This window comes from Mchenga conophoros, linkage group LG7, assembly GCF_057382185.1.
Source record: "Mchenga conophoros isolate Kocher_MC1m ecotype Shallow Benthic linkage group LG7, M_conophoros_male_GT1.1, whole genome shotgun sequence".
Taxonomy (NCBI): Eukaryota; Metazoa; Chordata; class Actinopteri; order Cichliformes; family Cichlidae; genus Mchenga; species Mchenga conophoros.
The window spans coordinates 56,646,343-56,667,661 of NC_140532.1; the positions used below are offsets into that span (position 1 = coordinate 56,646,343).

The following is a 21,319-nucleotide window of genomic DNA, read 5'->3' on the forward strand; positions in this document are numbered from 1 at the left end:
TAACAAACAAATCCAACAAGGGCGGAGGTGGTGCAGTGTTTGGCACTTTTCCCTTATAGCAACTATGTCTTGGGTCCAAATTTACAATCCGACTGGGGCCTTTCTTTCTTTCTTTCTTTTCTGGTGGGCCTTTCTGCATGGAGTTTGCATGTCCTTTTTATGTCTGTGTGGGTTCTCTACAGGTACTGTGACTGCTCCCACAGTCCTGAGATATGCAGATAGTGGAGTAAGGTAAATTTGTGATTTTAAATTGGGTTTAGATATGAATGTTAGTGCGAATGGTTGTCTGTCTCTCTGTGTTAGCCCTGTCCAGGGTGTACCCTGCCTCTTGCCCCATGGCACCAGCACCCCTGAAACCAGAAGAAGATGGATGAAATAAAAATAAAAAATAGACAAGAGCTAGCTGAAATTATACAGTGTGCTTACAAAACTATCCTAAATAAAAGAAATTTAAAAAAATAAAATACAGGAACTGCTTTTTACTTTTTGTCAGTCTGACATAAAGAAGAGGTTTCCTAAGAGGTTTTGAACAGAGATCTACGCACACAAGTGAAATGCAAAGTCTGTGGCACCTTAACTCCGTCAGTCATTTGTCTCTGCATGTGTGCGACACATACAAACACTGACTACTAAAGCATTACAACATCTGTTTCAGGCTGGATGGGACTTTCAACAGCCATCTTTTGATGCAAATAACCACTTTATAAAAATAGAAACTTCTGCTTTTGTCCACCTTACAAATGTGTGTTAGAAATGGACACACAGAGACACACACACACTTATTAGTGCTGAAGGCATATCTACTCTAAAGGGAACTTCCATAAGAGTGATAAATATTTATTTTGTTATATTTTAAGACTCCTTGAGAACACAAGTGCTCAAAGTGATATGTTGATTTTAAAGGTCAAATCTTGATACAAATACACTTATGCTTAGACATCACTTAGTATAACAACTTATTTTGTAAAAGAAATAATCTGAGAAATAAGTAAGTAGGTTTGCTTTTGATTTAGGTGATTTGGAGTCTGAAATGTATATCAGTCAGACTATCAGTCAGACCTTTGAAAAGTCACTGCAATACTTGCTATTTCATGGAACAAATTTCACCAAATGTTTTGGAGGACTGCAATTAACATTACTCATAGAGCCACATGACTAAGTTGAAATAAATCACCAGAGTTGTTTATCATGCTATTGTGATTTGCACATATCCATTTCTCTGGCCACTTTGTTAGGTATACCTGATCAACTGCTCCCTAACATAAACATCAATCAGCCACACATGGCACTAGTTTAGGTAGGAACCACAGACATGGTCAAAATGAACTGAAGTTCAAACTGACATGGGTTTTTAACGTGTGCTGTTTGTCTCAAAAACCCCAATACAGCCTGGTTTGAAACTGTTGGTCTGCTGGAATTTTTGTTACACAACCAACTCTAGGTTCCTTGCTGATTTCAGAGGTCAGGGAATAATGCTCATGTAAATGTAACAAAATTAGGCTGAAATAGCTGGTAACGGACCCCCACCTCCCCCCCAACACACACACACACACACACACACACACACACACACACACACTCACACACACACACACACTTAATAGCAATACACCTTACATATACTTTGTAAGGTGTATTGCACACACACACACTTAATAGCAATACACCTTACATATACTTTGGTCTCTTGTTTTGACAAAATTGCTTGCTTTTGGTCATCAAAAACCAAAAAGAGGCATTTGGAGAAAAAAGTAGGCTACAAGATTTATCCGGTTTAATATGGGCACCAATATCCAAACTGCTGAGTAAAAAAAAATCCCCAAGTTTGATGTCAACAAACCTGCGAACAATTTTATACCAAACCTCTAAAGGAGGCAGATTTCATGAAAAATATCACTATCCACCTGAGAGAACCAACAAACTGGACCTGAGCAAAGCGGGAACCAGCCCTCCTCAGCAGGGACGTCTTTTTTTTGTTTTTTCACAGCGAAACGTGTGCTGTGTAAAACTGTGGGTGTGTAAACTTTGGTGCACTTTGGTTTGCGCTGCTTAAATGGAACTCCTGCGAGGCTCCGCGCTCAGAGAGCAGCGCGCGGGCTGCGGCGATCTAAGTTGATGTCAAAGCCGATTAGCGCTGATGTCCGTCGTGATTCTGTTTTCACCGTCTGTTCACTGAGTCTATTTCTGTGTGCTGTTGTTGGCGGTACTACACACTCCGTCGTTTTCCTCATTTTTTTAACCACCAGGACAGAAACACACTGGCTTTCTAGGTCATGTCCGAACTTTGCAGCATGGAGATGTGTTGAAGCGGTGCTGCTTTTCAACGGTTCAGCTGACACTGGAGCGTGTATTTGACAGTCTGGTAAGAGTGGTGCACTCTCCAACTTTTTATGCCATGGTAAACCTGGATTACCTTTTTCTGCAGTTGAGATGTTAACCACTTTCTCTTCAGTATCCATCCGGTAGAGATAACGGTAGCGATATCGAGGATGCGTGATGTGATACATATGTTTGCTCTTTGAAGTTGGGACCAAAATAAGGACAGGACTCAGTGTAAACATAATGCAGAAGAGCGTGCGGTACAATGAGGGCCACGCTCTGTATCTGTCAGTGGTTGCGCGCAAAGAGGGGACCAAGCGCGGCTACCTGAGCAAGAAGACCACAGAGAACAGTCGCTGGGCTGAGAAGTACTTCGCCCTCTACCAGAATGTGCTCTTCTACTTCGAGAACGACCAGAGCGCACGGCCCTCAGGTATATACCTGCTGGAGGGATGCACATGCGAGAGGGCGCCGGCGTCCAAAGTGTCCGCCATCAGCAAGGATGCTATTGAGAAGCAGCAGGTGCGTCCCACGGTAAACGTGCTTTTAGCGTGAAAAACCGTCAATTTTCTTTGCTCTTTCATTTCTGTCTTTCTTGAGTCCCTTTAAAAAGTCCTCACCACACATACACGGTGTCATGAGTCTTGCTCAGCGTTTCTTTATTTTCCCTCCCAAAACTCTAGCTATCAGGAATTCAGAAGGTAATTAGATATCCTTCATGATACAACCTTTAACTTATGGTGGAATATCCCACCAGGTAATTTTGATGAATTTAGGTTTAAAGCTTTTGCGCTTAAAATGAAGTGTTATGTCCTAATTATACTTAAAAAGTATTTTCATTCGAAACTGTGTCCCTTTTGTACTCAATGCATACACGTTTACATTCAAATATACTTATAAAATAATTCGTTTCTGGTTTGTCTTAAAACTGGCAGTTGCTCAACTATACTTATGCAACACTATTAAATGGTGAGTATTTTTAGGTATGAAAAGTTACACCATCATTCACAAGAATTACTTAGTAAAAGTTGAGAAAGAACACCGTCATTAAAGTTAGTTATTAACTTTACTGACTGACTAACTAACTAACCAACTAACTAACTAAATAAATACAAACATTTACAGTGCTTATAAAAACATACGAACCATTAGTAAGAATTATGTATAGCAGTTTTAGTTAGTAAATAATTCTGTCACTATTTAAACAGCAGAAATTTCAAGAGAAACCTATTAAACAAGTCACACAAAGGGAGTTGTGTTCATTGTTGTATTCTTTTGTGATTTAAAGTCTATATGTCAGGCATATGTCAGGGACCAATTTTGGGGGCATCCTGTTTTGGGGTTTAAAAGCCACGGAGACGCGGTGTTTAGAAAAAATGTGTCTCAACTGTTCTGATACTCCTGCCACATACAGGATACACCGTGGAGAGGTGGCCAGTTGGTTGCAGGGCTAACACAGAGAGACCATGCGCACTCGTGGGCAATTTAGAATCACCAATATAAATCAGAACAATGAGCTGAAAGAGGCTAAAATGAACTGTCAAATAATATTAAAATAATTGCTAAAACCTTTTGTACTATAGTTAGTAGTAGGAAAATATAAAGCAACTAAAAGATCTTTTTTTTCTTCCCCCTTCTCACCATGCTTAATGCTAATGCTGCTGCCCATTATAGCCTCACCTATGTGCCACTTGACTGATGTGTTTCCATAGTGATGAAGTTGGTAGTTGGTGAAATGGGACATACAGTAAGTTTGACGTTACACAATCAGAGATATGAAAATATGGACGTTTTCTTGAAAGGATATTTAACTGAGGCTAAAGGCTAAATGTGATAAATCACACTAGTGTGCTTTTAAATAATGAAAATTGATTCTGCTGTGAATATGTAATACTTTCTGTTTGTGAGTTTGTATCCGACATGTGGTACTGCTCTAGGATGATGCTGTGCTAGACTAAGAATAGCATCCTTGCTCGTTGTTTTGCCTGCAGTCACTGTCTGAATACCAAGTCAACACAACTGCATCTCACACATGGATGCTGCTACGCACTAGTGCTACCTGTGCTATTGGGAGACTACCTTTTACTGTACTCTACTGCCTTTCTATGAGTATGGTACACGTGTAACCAAATAACAACAAAACCTAGTGTAATTTCTTCAAAATAAGTTAAGTGAAAAAGTCCAAAACAATGTACGTATTTTAAATATGGCACAGTCCTCCTTGGTATGTGTTTGCACAGTGAAGTTGTGATGTAAATCCTGTGTTTGATCATAATGCTTGATCTGTAATGCTTATTTCTACCTCAATATTTTTATTCTTGGATTCTAGTAAGGTAGCTTTGGATGATTCAGAGTACAAAATAACCAAAGCTTGGGTGCTGCCCCGCAACTCTTCTTTTCCTCTTGCCTTTTTTGATTGGCTCCTTCTTAAAAATGGAAGTGCACTGTGTGGACCATATTAGGGAGATCCACTCATACTGACAGACATTCGGGAATAGAGAAACTGTTTGTAACTGAGCTTTAATAGAAAATCTATTTGATCTATTTCAACAGTAATTTTTATAACCACAATGTAGGTTGATCATTTAATGAGTGTGCATTTTTGCTCATTTAATAGCATTAAAAAGTGCAATAACATGAGATCAAGTTTTTTAGTAGTCTTTTCTAATACAAATCATCAAATATTCCCATTTTCTAGTTTTCTGAGCATTCATAATTGTTGCATTACTGAGTTTAGCAATCATAACTCCTAACTCCTGTTTAAGTTCAGAAACAAGCTAAATGTCACAAAAACACTGTGTTGTGTTTTATTTCTGTGAGTGTTTAAACACTGAGACCGGTTTCCAGTTTATAACCACTTTAGCTGACTTATTATTAGAATTAGTGCTTATGAATCACTTTTCTAACTAACGAAGGCCTCTCTTCACAAACAGCAGCTACTTATTACAACCTGGGACAGCTGAAATGTTAGCCAAAAAATGAGACAAGAAGTTACCTTAGCTCAGATCAACTAAATATTTACTTTAATCTTCCATGTGTGACACAAGCACACTGCTTCATCTTCATTTCAACACTTTTTAATGAATTGAGTGGGGTACATGTGAATTTCTCAGTCCCAAAGGTGTTTTTGTAATTACCTTGACATTTTATTGACATTTTATTTAATTACACATTAAATAAAATTATTTATACTCTTTATACACAGATGATATTATCTTTGAAAAACAGATTTTAATGACATCCTAATAATATAGTTAATGTCTATTATATTTTTTATATAATTTAAAGACAATGATTCATGAAAATAACTGTAGTGAAAACCACACAAATATGTATTGCATAGTATAAAAAGTAGCCCAGACCGCAGCTTATGTCCTCAGAGAGACGAAGGAAGTAACACAGCACCATTGTCCTGCAGGTCAGGTCGTGTTGAAAGTGGTCCTGGCTGTAAGCGGGAGCTCTCATGTTTGCATCTGTGCATAGCAGACTGATGAAGTGTTTTTTTGTGAGTGAACGCGGTGATGCTCGATGCAGGGCAAGGCAGCTTACAGCTCCCTATTTCTCACTCTGTCTGTCCCTGTCCGTCTGTTCGTCTCACTTATTGTTATCCTTGTGCTTAAAGCAGGCTTGTGACCAGGGAAGCCGCATTAGCAATGCAAGGATGCTGCACAAGCCTTGATGGTTATGTAACCCCCACCCTACCCCCCAACGCACACAAACAAGCCCTTAAGCCTCTCTGGTCTGTAGCCGACACACGCTAGCAAGTGTCCCTCACCCGCTTTTTGTTACATCATTACTATACAGACCTGCTTTCTCTCTGTGGCACCCTTTTAGCAAACTATATTGTCAGACATAGGAAAGGAAAAAACTGATATTCAGCAAGTAATTTATATGTTTATTTGACCCATATCTCATGGATTAGAGGGTTGTGACTTTGTTAAGGACTTAATGTTTGGCAAATACAGACTATAATGACTTAAATACAACTCAGTTTAGTAACATACCCATGTATGGGCTGGAGGAGCCAGAGATTCATCTCCTACCTCCGGATTGGTAGATGATCTCTACTGCCTGACCTCAGAGAAAATCTATCGTATTTCGCTGAATTAATAAAATAGTAATTTTCCTGGAAAATTAGTGCATAACCATGTTCAAATTTCTGCAGTCGTATTGGGTTAAGTTGTCCTTGAGAAAAAACAGCAATTTATTTTGAATTCATATTAATTTATTAAATAAAAAACAGAGTTTGTCATGTGAATGCACCTCTGCAGTTTCTACTTTTAACATATTGCCTATTGAAAGTTTGTGTCACTCCTGGATAATTCTTTTTTTAAACGTTTTGTTGTATTTTTTTTCCTCCTGAGCCCGTAGGGTCCCTTATGTTTATGAGCTTACCAGTGTGGAACATTGGTAAGACCGTAAAATATAACGCAGGGGTGTGTGTTAAAGCTCAGTTTTAATTATTTTTTTATGACAAATGCAACAATACAAGTTATTTTATGTGAAATGTTGAAATACAGGGTTTAGCTAAGGTAGTTAGAGACATGCTAAAGTTTTCAGGTTACTGTAAGGTTATTTTTGTGTGTCTTTTGCTTTTAAATGGATAAGTACTCCTAAAACTGCCATGCAAAGGAGTTTGGTGTATTATGAAATCCAAGTCTTGATGAACTGCTGTTCCTTGTTACACGTGCTAACCTCATTAGTATGGTTTAGCAAACAGCTGAAGGGACAACGATATGACAAATGAAAAAAAAAGGACTGAAACATGCATTGAGTTACTGGTGACTGCTTTTTGAGTATTTGATGATGGGCTCATTCCTGTCAGACTTTACTTAGTGCATTTTTAAAAAACAAACAAACTTGTAAATGAAATATGAAATTTGAAAATGTGATATGGGATGGATTTTCACTATGATTTAAAGGGATTAGAATCTTGTATTCATGCATAAAGTGGAACAGGTGGAGTCAGGATTTGTATTTGTGTCTTTTCTAAATTATGTATACCCTTGTCAAATGCCCCAGTGAACTTAAACACGATAAGTACTTGTAAAAAATAGATTTAGCCTGCAATATATAGAAGTAGAAGTCCCTACTGAGCTTAAATATTACAGCATATTCATAAGCTTAGGAGTCAATGGTGGTATTGTTGTCTTCAGAAACGACACAAAAAGAGAACAAATTGGCTTTAAAATGAGAAGTTAGGCAGTCTTTTACCGCAGAGGCAGCAGCAATCTATATCAACTGGACGGCCAGCTAATGCTAATGTAAAGAAAAAATCAGCAAAAACCATGTGCATAATTATAATCATACATCCAGATTATACTCAGAAAAATGTGATCAGAGTTCTAAAACTGCAAAGATCTCAGCCTTAGATTGCAGAGGCAAAGTGGGAGAAAACCTGGAGACATTTTCTCTAAATGCAGAAGGGGCTCAGCGACCTCACAGGATAGTTGATTGTGAGCTCACAGAATCCTTAACAAATTTCTATTTATTTTTGAAATTTTCCATTAAGACCTTGCTGTAAAACTAGCTTCACAAACAAATGAATGACTGTGAACATGACCCAGTTGTGTACTGTACATTTTTATTGTTCTGTGCACATCAACACCACCAACCCAGTCAGGACCCAGTCCCATATTTAAGATGGCGAGGCATGATTGTGGAAGCCGCGCAGGTGCGTCCACCTTCCCTGCACAGCACCACAGGCCACGCCCCGCCACATACCCCCATCGCCAGGCCAGGGAGCCATCCGGCTGATCCTGCTCCCCTCCCCCCGCGAGGGGAGCAGGCATCCCTAGCCCCTCTTCCTGCCAACGGCGTGCTACCACCACCACCTGCTACTGCTGCGTGGCCGCCAGCTCGGCCACCATTCTGGCCAGCTCCTCATTCTGCTGGCCCAGTCCTGGGTCTGCCGTGCCTCCCGTCCTGGGTTTTGGCACCACTGTGAACATCCAACCCAGTTGTGTTCTGTATATTTTTATTGTTTTGTGCACATCCACATCAACACCACCAACCCCGAGTCAGGACGCAGTCCCATATGATGGCGGGGCATGATTGTGGATGCCGTGCAGGTGCGTCTGCCTTCCCTGCACCCAAGAGCACGGCACCACAGGCCACGCCCCGCTACAATGACCGTTTTTTTTTTTTAATTTTAAAGATACATGGCGCTCCCAAAGTTTTACATGCACAGGCTCATCTGCTGAGACACATTTTTCTCTAGTTTTCTTTCCTGATTCTTTGCAATCTTTTACTCAATTCAATTTCAATTCAATTCAATTCAATTCAATTTTATTTATATAGCGCCAAATCACAACATAAGTCGCCTCAAGGCGCTTCATAGATACAGAGAAAAACCCAACAATCATATGACCCCCTATGAGCAAGCACTTTGGCGACAGTGGGAAGGAAAAACTCCCTTTTAACAGGAAGAAACCTCCGGCAGAACCAGGCTCAGGGAGGGGCGGCCATCTGCTGCGACCGGTTGGGGTGAGAGAAGGAAGACAGGATAAAGACATGCTGTGGAAGAGAGACAGAGGTTAATAACAGATATGATTCAATGCAGAGAGGTCTATTAATACATAGTGAGTGAGAAAGGTGACTGGAAAGGAAAAACTCAATGCATCATGGGAATCCCCCGGCAGCCTACATCTATTGCAGCATAACAAAGGGAGGATTCAGGGTCACCTGGTCCAGCCCTAACTATATGCTTTAGAAAAAAGGAAAGTTTTAAGCCTAATCTTAAAAGTAGAGATAGTGTCTGTCTCCTGAATCCAAACTGGAAGCTGGTTCCACAGAAGAGGGGCCTGAAAACTGAAGGCTCTCCCTCCCATTCTACTTTTAAATACTCTAGGAACAACAAGTAGGCCTGCAGAGCGAGAGCGGAGCGCTCTAATAGGGTGATATGGTACTACAAGGTCATTAAGATAAGATGGGGCCTGATTATTTAAGACCTTGTATGTGAGGAGCAGGATTTTGAATTCAATTCTGGATTTAACAGGAAGCCAATGAAGGGAAGCCAAAACAGGAGAAATATGCTCTCTCTTTCTAGTCCCTGTCAGGACTCTTGCTGCAGCATTTTGGATTAGCTGAAGGCTTTTCAGTGAGTTTTTTGGACATCCTGATAATAATGAATTACAGTAGTCCAGCCTGGAAGTAATAAATGCATGAACTAGTTTTTCAGCGTCACTCTGAGACAGGATATTTCTAATTTTAGAGATGTTGCGCAAATGGAAGAAAGCAGTCTTACATATTTGTTTAATATGTGCGTTGAAGGACATGTCCTGGTCAAAAATGACTCCAAGGTTCCTCACCGCGTTACTGGAGGCCAAGGTAATGCCATCCAGAGTAAGAATCTGGTTAGATACCATATTTCTAAGATTTTCAGGGCCGAGTACAATAACCTCAGTTTTATCTGAATTAAGAAGCAGAAAGTTAGCGGCCATCCAGGTCTTTATGTCTTTAAGACATTCCTGCAGTTTAACTAATTGGTGTGTGTTATCTGGCTTCATGGACAGATAGAGCTGGGTGTCATCTGCATAGCAGTGAAAATGTATGCTATGTCTTCTAATGATACTGCCTAAGGGAAGCATGTATAATGTAAACAGAATTGGTCCTAGCACTGAACCCTGTGGAACTCCATAATTAACCTCAGTGTGTGAAGAGGACTCTCCATTTACATGCACGAATTGGAGTCTATTAGATAGATATGATACAAACCACTGCAGTGCAGTACCTGTAATACCTACAGCATGTTCTAATCGCTCTAATAGGATATTATGATCAACAGTATCGAACGCTGCACTGAGGTCTAGCAGGACAAGCACAGAGATGAGTCCACTGTCAGAGGCCATAAGAAGATCATTTGTAACCTTCACTAAAGCTGTTTCTGTGCTGTGTTGAGCTCTGAAACCTGACTGAAACTCTTCAAATAAACCATTCCTCTGCAGATGATCTGTTAGCTGTTTGACAACTACTCTTTCAAGGATTTTTGATATGAAAGGAAGGTTGGAGATTGGCCTATAATTAGCTAAGACTGCTGGGTCTAGAGATGGCTTTTTGAGTAAAGGTTTAACTACAGCCAGCTTGAAGGCCTGTGGTACATAGCCGATTATTAGAGATAGGTTGATCATATTTAAGATTGAAGAATTAATTAATGGCAGGACTTCTTTGAGCAGTTTTGTAGGAATGGGGTCTAAAAGACACGTTGATGGTTTGGAGGAAGTAATTATTGAAGTTAACTCAGAAAGATCAATTGGAGAAAAAGAGTCTAACTTAATATCAATGGTACTAAGAGTAGCTGTAGATAATATTACATCTGTGGGATGATTATTGGTAATTTTTTCTCTAATGATAAAAATTTTATTTGTGAAGAAGTTCATGAAGTCATTACTAGTTAACGTTAAAGGGATGGTTGGCTCAAAAGAGCTCTGACTTTTTGTCAGCCTGGCTACAGTGCTGAAGAGAAACCTAGGGTTGTTCTTATTTTCTTCAATCAGTGATGAATAGTAAGATGTTCTGGCTTTGCGGAGGGCTTTCTTATAAAGCAGCAAACTATTTCTCCAGGCTAAATGATGATCCTCTAGATTTGTGACACGCCATTTCCTCTCCAGATTACGAGTCATCTGCTTTAGGGTACGTGTTTCAGAATTATACCACGGAGTCAGGTACTTCTGATTTGAGGCCTTAGTTTTCACAGGAGCTACAGTATCCAGAGTCGTACGTAGTGAGGAGGTGAAATTATTAACAAGATAATCGACCTCTGTTGGGGTAGCGTTCAGATAGCTGCTTTGCTCTGTGTTGGTACAGGGCATTGGAGATGATAACAGTGGGTGGATTATATTCTTAAACTTAGTTACAGTGCTTTCAGAAAGACATCTACTTTGATAAAGTCTACTCTTCACCGCTGTGTAATCAATTATTGTAAAAGTAAATGTTATCAGGAAATGATCAGACAGGAGAGGGTTTTCAGGAAACACTGTTAAATGTTCAGTTTCTATGCCATATGTTAAAACAAGATCTAGAGTGTGATTAAAGTGGTGGGTGGGTTCCAAACCTCTTCCAGGAGAGTTCTGTACTGTGTGGCTTTCTTAAGTGACAACTCTTGCTGAAGTTTTACACTGTGTGTGGAGATAACCAAACTAAAGAACATCATTGCAGAGAAAAGATTTTCATGGGCTAAAAATGTTGACCCTAGTAATTTTTTTCTGAAAAAATAATAACAATAATAACAATAATAAGAATACTTTAAAGAAAACTAGTATGTTTAGAATTGCCCTTGTTGAAAATTTTGACAAAACTAGGGGTAATACCCTCCTATTGGGATGTGGACATTTTGGAATGTCCAGACAAAAATACTTAGGGCCTGATATCCACTTACGAGGACATTATACTGCCACTGTTCTATCAAAATTTAAAACGAATGTCCTCATATGTAGATCTCATTTTTCTCAGAAAGAAAAATTAGGTTAAAAAAAAGAAGTGGTAATTCTTTGTTTTTACATTCATCAGGTGCCAATCAGCCCAAATAGCAAAGTAAAATTAAAAATGCATGCTGTGGAAGCGTTCAGGTCTTAGGAGGATACTAATCATTTTGTCCTCATCTTTACAGATGCATGTGTGTAAGTGCATCTGTATGTACTTCGTATTATTTGCACTAATTCTCATTTTGAAGTGGAGTCCTTGTACTCTTCCAATTATTACCTCCACTCATGAGGAAGCAGGTCTGTTTTCTGTGTGCTATTTTAGTGTTACTTGTGCTCTTTGTGCTGTTACTTGGGGCAAGAACTCTGACGAGGAAGCTGAATATGAAAATGTGAACCAAGTGTGGATGTTCCTTAGGGCTGCAGCCAACAGTTATTTTCATTAGTCCGTGTATACAAGGTGTATAACAATTGGCTTAAATTATGGAATTTATCACCGCAGCTGGAGGATGTTCATTCATCTTTTCTACTTTGTTGCCAATAAACAAATAACAGATTTGACACAAAAACTCTAATTTTTGAGACATACAAGGAAAGTGGCTTTTTGAGGCATTTACTTACTGATAAAAAATAATATTTAAGCTGGTTCTAGTTTTCTCTTTTGAGAGATCAGCTTTATAGGACTCTTGTCAAAGACAATTTCTTTCGATTTCCACCATAGAGTTTCAGCTGGATTGAAATCTGGACTGTTTCCTGGCCTTGTCACTGAATTATTTATGTGTCCAACACTAGACCTTTAACAAACAAAAGATAATAGCAACAAAAAATGACATCAAGCAAGAATTCACAAGACAAGTGAAATTAAAAAGGGAAATTAAAAAGGGAAATTAAAAGTGCGTCGGTGTCTCACTCCCATTTCTTCTTGTTGCATGTTGAAGCTCTACTTGGAACCTTGTTAAGATCCAATCACGCAAAATAGTATTTCTTTTTCCATTTTTCAAGTGGTCTTAATCTTTTGATTTGGACTGTATGTTGCACACATACATTAATGTAGTTTCATTAAACTTGAGTTAAAAACATATAATAATTCTGTCATTGTCTAGATTGTAAGCCTGAATAAACCTGTTGAAAAAAATACTCTGACCTAAGATTAGAGATCTTTTTTCCAAGCATGAAGTCACATTACTTTTTGTCTCTTTTCTTTCACATAGTACTACTTCATGGTCAATTTTGGCCACGATGGGCAGAAACCTCTAGAGATGCGAACAGAGGATGAGTTGGACTGCAATGAATGGGTGGGGGGCATCCAGCAGGCCAGGTATGAAGTGACAAGAGTTTTCACTCTTTTACAATGTTATAAAATATTGTAATTTATGTATTTTCATCTGTATACGACTTGATCTTTCTAATGGCTCCATACTGCAGTGGTTTAGATATTTCCTTGTAAGTGAAAGGTTTTTAGTTTAATTCCAGCCAGCGATTCAAATTTCCCTTGGTTGCATCAGGAAGGGCATGTAGCATAAAACTCTGAAAAATACCTGCTGTAGAGCAAGAGTGTGTTTATTTCCTGTTTTTATGCCTGTCTCATTTGTTCTGTATAGTGTCCTTGGGTATTTTAAAAGGCGCCTTTAAATAAAATGTATTATTATTAAGAGATGGGAAAGCCATGCAGCAAAGGGCTGCAGGTCAGACTCAATCCTGCATTGCTCCACTCAGGCCATGTAACATATGGTTACCAGCTCAACCACTGAGCTAAACCAGCACCAGACGGCTTTACCTGTCTAGCACTTAGAGTCCCCCGAGAGCAGCACTGCCCAGCCTTCTACCTTTCTACCTTTAAAACTCGCCTTCCAGCCAAATGGCTGGTAGGCTTTTAGCTAGGCTTTAGCTTCAGCCAAGTGGAAGCTAAATTGTCTAGTCATTCATATGTAAATTAGGTTGTTATCTGGGAATTCTGGAGGGGAGTGGGGGTGTGTGAATGAGGGGGTGGGGGAGCTGCTAAAAGCTGTGCACTTCCTTTTGTGTTTCATCTTGATGCATTCTCAATCATCCAGGGAAATAAATCTCTAAAAGTCACCAACTTGGAGTGTTTCAGTTTGCCATCTTAGGGAGAAATCAACACACATGGGTGTATGTCCTTCGTTGCTGAGATTTATTGATAAAAACAGTACAAAAAACCAACCATTTGTACACATATTTACAAATAATAATAAAAAGTGAGTGAGTACATTTCAACATTTTCAGCAATCACTCACAATCCTGGCACTGCCATGGTATCTGTAGTCTGCATTTACCACATGTGTATCTGTAGCAGTGAACACATCGCACAGTGGCATGATTGTTCTTGCATTTGTGTTTGACCTGACACATGGCTCTTTTTCCAGGGCTAGGTGTGGAGGGTTGTGCCCGAAGCAACTGTTCTTTTCTTGCCTTTTTCCCAGCTACATGAGAGTGAGCCAACTCTCTTGCAAGCTCCACCAGGAAGTCCACCCGTCTTTCCTTCGTCCCGGTGTATGCTTGATACAGCACATGTGCATTCAGTGCTGCCATGTCAATCATGTTGTAAAACACGGCAACTGGCCAGTGCCGTGTTCCTCTGCAGACAGTGTACTCCCGAACCATCTGGTCCATCACATCCACGCCACACTTTGTTTTGTTGTAAAGGGTGACAGTGTTTGGCTTCCTTTTGGTAGTGTTGGGAAGCTGGGAAGAAGGCAAGAAAAGAACAGTTGCTTTGGACACAACCCTCCACACCTAGCCCTGGAAAAAGAGCCATGTGTCAGGTCAAACACAAATGCAAGAACAATCATGCCACTGTGCGATGTGTTCACTGCTACAGATACACATGTGGTAAATGCAGACTACAGATACCATGGCAGTGCCAGGATTGTGAGTGATTGCTGAAAATGTTGAAATGTACTCACTCACTTTTTATTATTATTTGTAAATATGTGTACAAATGGTTGGTTTTTTGTACTGTTTTTATCAATAAATCTCAGCAACAAAGGACATACACCCATGTGTGTTGATTTCTCCCTAAGATGGCAAACTGAAACACTCCAAGTTGGTGACTTTTGGAGATTTATTTCCCTTGATGATTGAGAATGCATCAAGATGAAACACAAAAGGAAGTGCACAGCTTTTAGCAGCTCCCCCACACCCTCAATCACACACCCTCACTCCCCTCCAGAATTCTCATGTAACAACCTAATTTACATATGAATGACTAGCCAATTTAGCTTCCACTTGGCTGAAGCTAAAGCCTAGCTAAACACCTACCAGCCATTTGGCTGGAAGGCGAGTTTTAAAGGTAGAAAAGCCAAATGGCTGCTCTCGGGGGCTCTAAAGCCCTCTGATGCATGAATTATGAAAGCCTTGGTCAAGATTTTTTTCATAAGTGCTTTTATTCTTCTCAGGACATGAAAAAAAATGTCCAACTCTTTTTTTCCCAAAAATAAGTTTTTTTTATAAAGTTATAAACTTGTCCACTCCAGTGGACTACATGCGCCCGAGCACTTAGCATGAAATACTGTGAATTTACTGTAAAAATTAATTACCTTGTGTTCTATTGTAAATATACAAACACTTGTTTGCTTGTATCCTTTGAAAAACATCTCAGCAATTTTTTTGGAACTTTCAACTCATAAGGCCCCAATGTTTAGACGTAAATAACAAAACCAATCAACAGTCCTAGCTGTGAATCCTACACCTGAATATGGCAAACTATCTCCAACAAGAGAAACATTTTTGAGTCTACACAGTTCTATAACGATGCAGGACAGTATTACCAAGCCCTTATTAGCATGCTGGAAGAAAACACAAACTGACATCTTAGTCTCTGCATCTCCGAACACTTCTATGTTCATCACAGCTAGGCTGTGTGAAAGTTTGCAAAGCATCCAGGGCACAATGGCACACAGCATTGCATGCAGATGTATTTGGTCTTCCGTGTGCACGCAACATCATGGCATCTGTTTGCATTTTTCACCTCGGTCAGTTGGGGCCAGTGATATCCTGTGGCAAACCTGACCTCACAGGCTACTTTGGTGACTGCTCTCCGCTTCACGGGTTGTGGGGTCCCACTGGGTCTTCCTCTTTTGCATTGCTGGAGGGTGAATCTCTTCTCCTGTTACTGACAGTTCTTTCCCATACAAGTTGGTGTTGTATGTTATATTATCAATTAGATCTGCTGGAAACAGATGTCTGAAGAAATCTATGAGATCCTTCCCCTCCACATTCAATTTCCACTCTCCTAGAAAAGGAGGCAAGTCTCCATCAAAGTCATTGTCTTGGACTTTCCAAATATTTTTGCGGGCTTGAGTATGGTCAGGTGCCATGTACCCATCTCCCACAGCTCCCTGATCATGCTGACCTTCCTCTTCATCCTGCCCCTCATCGTTCTCACTTTCTGCATCCTGACTGTTTGTGTCTTCATCATCCGTAGCTCCTATGTCTCTGTTCTGCTCTGGCAGCCACTCATCATCACTGGACTTATCACTGAACTCATCATCACTGCACTCATCAATGAAATCATCATCACTGGAGCTGGATGGAATTTCCTGGACTATTCTGTACCCTGCCTTATTCTTTGCTGCATTTGAAGTCTACAAAATATGATAAAATAATTATTATAGTAACTCAAACTACAGCTGATCTGCACAAAAATATATATTTTAAATGAGTAGTTTATAAATGTAACAATTATATGCTTACTCATAACCAAAACAGTCCCAAAAAACAGTGAGACAATTTATGACTTATGTTAAAAAAAATATAGTGGGTAATGCATGATGTCCACTTCATTGGACACATGGTTCATCATAGTTTTCTACATATTAGACACAACAATTTCTTATTCCAAACAGATAATATCCTTCCCTAGATGTTACTGCATATCATCTTTTTTTTTTTTTTTACCTGTTGGGCTCTTTTAGCATAGAAGGATTTACAGGATATGCCAGCAGTGGTCGGCAGGGGTGACAGTTTGTCTGCCATCTTTGATTCAGAGGAAATTTACTTGCAGTTGCACTAACTGAACACTGAATTGACCTCAATGGAGCATGGCAGCAGAGAGCACTCTAGAGGCTAATATGCAGTTCCACCATAGAAACCAATGCATTAAAGAGATATGTACGTTTTAGTAGCTGTCCACTCCAGTGACCACTATGCATCAGAGGGCTAGGGTAGTTTTAGAGTCTCAACGTGAACCTTAAAGTAGATAACCCATAAGTAACGCGTAAAAAATTACATCTCACTAATTTAGAAGATCTTTATTTTGTGGAAAAAAGCTTTTTTGCTCTATAAAAAAGCCAACTGTGAAGCTAAGAAGCCGTACTACTCCTCACTGATTGAAAAAAATAAGAAAAACCTTTCTCTCTAGCACTGAAGCCATGCTGGCCAAGAGTCAGAGCTCTGTTGGAACTTAACTAGTAATGACGTCATGAATTTCTTCAGAGGTTTTAACAGTTGCGAAAGAAATGACTCATAAACATCACACATACTATCTATACTATTGATACTAATTTTCTTTCCGCCTGATTGATACTGATTCTGATTCTGAGTTAACTTCAGTAATCATTTCCTCCAAACCATCAACGTGTCTGTTAGAGACCACTCCTTCATTACTGCTCAAAGTCTTACCATTGATTATTGTTTTAATCTTACATATGATATTATATCCATGACACAATATACTATAAGCCAAATGTAAGCACAAAAGTAGTCTAGGTATTAGTTTCCTTGAAAACTTGCACTAAAAGTATAAAATAACTGCTTAACACTTCAGTTTAACAACAACTAAAGTAACTTATCCTTGTAGTTCATCAGCAACCTGCATCCATCATGTAAGTACATAATTACTTTCTATCCACCATTTACTCGTCCAGTTATGGAGGGTAGCTTAATTCAATTCAATTCAAATTTATTTATGCAGCGCCAAATCACAACAACAGTCGCCTCAAGGCGCTTTATATTGTACAGTAGATCCTACAATAATAGATACAGAGAAAAACCCAACAATCATATGACCCCTATGAGCAAGCAGTTTCGCGACAGTGGGAAGGAAAAACTCCCTTTTAACAGGAAGAAACCTCCGGCAGAACCAGTCTCAGGGAGGGGCGGCCATCTGCTGCGACCGGTTGGGAGAGACACAGAGATTAATAATAAGTACGATTCAATGCAGAGAGGTCTATTAACACATAGTGAGTGAGAAAGGTGACTGGAAAGGAAAAACTCAATGCATCATGGGAATCCCGAGCAGCCTACATCTATTGCAGCATAACTAAGGGAGGATTCAGGGTCACCTGATCCAGCCCTAACTATATGCTTTACCAAAAAGGAAAGTTTTAAGCCTAATCTTAAAAGTAGAGATAGTATCTGTCTCCCGAATCCAAACTGGAAGCTGGTTCCACAGAAGAGGGGCCTGAAAACTGAAGGCTCTCCCTCCCATTCTACTTTTAAATACTCTAGGAACAACAAGTAGGCCTGCAGTGCGAGAGCAAAGTGCTCTAATAGGGTGATATGGTACTACAAGGTCATTAAGATAAGATGGGGCCTGATTATTTAAGACCTTGTATGTGAGGAGCAGGATTTTGAATTCAATTCTGGATTTAACAGGAAGCCAATGAAGGGAAGCCAAAACAGGAGAAATATGCTCTCTGTTTCTAGTCCCTGTCGGTACTCTTGCTGCAGCATTTTGGATTAGCTGAAGGCTTTTCAGGGAGTTTTTAGGACTTCCTGATAATAATGAATTACAGTCGTCCAGCCTGGAAGTAATAAATACATGAACTAGTTTTCCAGCATCACTCTGAGACAGGATATTTCTAATTTTAGAGATGTTGCGCAAATGGAAGAAAGCAGTCTTACATATTTGTTTAATATATGCATTGAAGGACATGTCCTGGTCAAAAATGACTCCAAGGTTCCTCACAGTTTTACAGCTTAGTCAGTGCGAGTGAGATTCGGAGAACCTCAAAAAGTAAAGTGTGCTGTTAGCACAATTCAGTGGAATTCTGAGGTGTGCAGAATAGAGAATAGAGACTGGACTGTCCCCCCTCTCTGTTCCTGAGAGAAATGTTGTCTTTCTTTCTAGGTATTATTGTTTTGTGTTTTGGATCAAATGAAGGCATTTCAGGGATGAAGACATTTCTTATAATGTTAGGTGTAACATAATACTGCAGAAGTTACTCTTGATACTTCTGGTACATTTTGATGGTAAAACTGACAACACAGGGCCTTTATTTGTAATGAAATATGTATGTACATGATAATGCTGTTTGTTTCACTACCTTCCACTACAATGAAAATCTTTTCTTTCTTATTATCTTGTAGTAAAAATGTTCCACAATTTCATCTTGTTGTTCCTACACTTTTTGTGAGAAAATGTGCTGTGCTGAAAAGTGCGACTCAAACTCTACCTTCTGCTCTTTTTGTGTGTTTATGCAGATTTGACACTACTACCTCATGTTGTTCCATATTTGTTTAACATGCCTGTGTGCATTTGTGTGCAAGTGTGTGTTCTTTCTGCTCGCAGCGGTTCACATTTAGGTCACACTGGTGCTGTAGTGCTGCATGGTTACATCACAGACTTGATCTCGTAACTCGACCTCTGTTTTTCTCTGGTCTCACTTTCTGTGTCTTTCCTATTTTTAGTGTAACATTCAGTAAAAAGTATGCCTCTACTTGCCCACAATGACATATTACTGCAGGTGTCAATAATATCAGGTTACTGCCTGATCATTCGTTTAAGTCTATAACTAAAACAAATTGGCACACAAAGCTCTCTGTACATGTTAAATTACCACACTAACCGACTTCAGTACTGTCCTCCTGTGCTCCTTTTAGCTACTCTGGTATCATCATTGAACGTGACATCCTGATGCAGAAGTACATCCATCTGGACCAGATCATGGAGACTGAGAAGGTTGCAGCCAATCAGCTTCGTACTCAGCTGGAGGACCAGGACACAGAGATTGAGAGGCTCAAAGCAGAAGTATGCATGAGTGCATCTGCATGGCTACATAAATGCACATACTGTCACACACAGGCACCCACATGCACTCTAAAATCAAAGCATGCAGATTCCTAAATTAAATTACAGCAGGACTCCACTGATTCTGGGGCCTATTATTTGGGATTTTTCTTTTTTTTACCTTTTAAAATGTTCCCATGAATGTTTTATATTTTGTTATATTTTGCACATTTTTTCATATGGACGCTGTTGTTGTGTTGTTGCAGATTACAGTATTGAACAAAGCCAAGGAAAGGATGCAGCCGCACCAGAACAACCAAGACGAGGAAGACCCCGATATTAAAAAAATTAAAATGGTAAAGAATTGTAACTGCATATTAAAATGTAGAGAGACAAGGTTGTGAGAGAAACTTAGTGTGCAATGGCTATACAGGTGCAGAGTTTCATGCGTGGCTGGCTGTGTCGGAGGAAGTGGAAAATCATTGTCCAGGACTATATCTGTTCCCCTCACGCTGAGAGCATGAGGAAGAGGAACCATATTGTGTTCAACATGGTGGAAGCAGAGACAGAATACGTGCAGCAGCTTTCCATCCTGGTGAATTGCTTCCTTAGGCCGCTCCGCATGGCTGCCAGTTCCAAGAAACCTCCCATTCGCCATGATGATGTTAGCAGCATCTTCCTCAACAGGTGCAACTCTCTTTTTTTTGTTTTGCGTAACTTTTCACACAAATCCTGTATTTCAGCTGTTTGTAATAGTTTATAATAAAGTTTGTAATAAACTATATACTAGATATAAAATACTGATGTCACACATCAATTTCTGAACAAATATGAGAATGTAGTAAGTTATCAGCTAACACTTGCCAGCCTGGTTAGCAAACGGCTTCTATAAACTGTCTAGGTGTAACGCACCAAACCTAGATCCTTCTTGCGGCCTTCCTGGCCTTATAGTTATACTACTAAACTCATTCTTGGTGAATTGAACTCACTCCTCTCTCTCTCTCTCTCTCTCTCCCTCTCCCTCTCTTTCGCTATGAAGTGAGACCATCATGTTTCTGCATGAAATCTTCCATCAAGGTCTGAAGGCCCGAATTGCCAACTGGCCTACTCTAGTTCTGGGTGAGTGTTTCCAAGCTTACACTTTTTTAACATAAGCTGTGGTCAGAAGGTTCTACTACTACATGTATAGAGACAAAAAAACAAAAAAAACAAAAAAAAAACCACACCTCTGATTTACATGTAGCTCATCTCCTTGTATATCAAAGCTTCCAGTGGAGCTTTCTGACTGCTTGCATAGAACAGGGTGGTCTGTGGAAGTAGACTAGAGTGGTACATGATAAATGAACTGGTTCTTTTCTGCACTTCCTGAGTAGTCAACAAGTTGCTTCATTCAGTCAAGCACTTTTTTAATGCAAGTGCTTTTTGTCTAACATTCATATGTCCAATGGATGCACTGAAGAGCAACTTAGGAATGGCATCTTGCCCAGGAATATTTGGCATGTAGACTGCAGCAGTGTCAGGGATTGAACCACCAACCTCCTAATTAGTAGATGACTTACTCAACCTCCTGAGCTACAGCCACCCCAAGTTGCTGTCTGAAATCTTGATTGGA

At 39.7% G+C, this 21,319-nt stretch overlaps 1 protein-coding gene across 10 annotated transcripts in view; it reads left to right on the forward strand.

Annotated features, from left to right (window-relative positions):
- Positions 1 to 2,059: 2,059 nt before the first annotated feature.
- Positions 2,060 to 21,319, forward strand: part of rasgrf2a (Ras protein-specific guanine nucleotide-releasing factor 2a) — a 54,772-nt gene continuing 35,512 nt past the window's right edge. For 2 of the 10 annotated variants that reach the window (XR_014893088.1, XM_085280374.1), the window contains exons 1-6: positions 2,060 to 2,853; positions 12,950 to 13,056; positions 19,581 to 19,728; positions 19,974 to 20,063; positions 20,141 to 20,394; positions 20,747 to 20,826. Coding sequence is in view for 9 of the 10 variants with exons in the window: in XM_085280374.1 (XP_085136500.1) it covers positions 2,563 to 2,853; positions 12,950 to 13,056; positions 19,581 to 19,728; positions 19,974 to 20,063; positions 20,141 to 20,394; positions 20,747 to 20,826 (970 nt within the window). In the remaining variant the exon portion in view is untranslated. The remainder of the gene's footprint in view (positions 2,854 to 12,949; positions 13,057 to 19,580; positions 19,729 to 19,973; positions 20,064 to 20,140; positions 20,395 to 20,746; positions 20,827 to 21,319) is intronic. The other 8 variants (XM_085280372.1, XM_085280368.1, XM_085280367.1 and 5 more) reach the window with 5 other exon arrangements.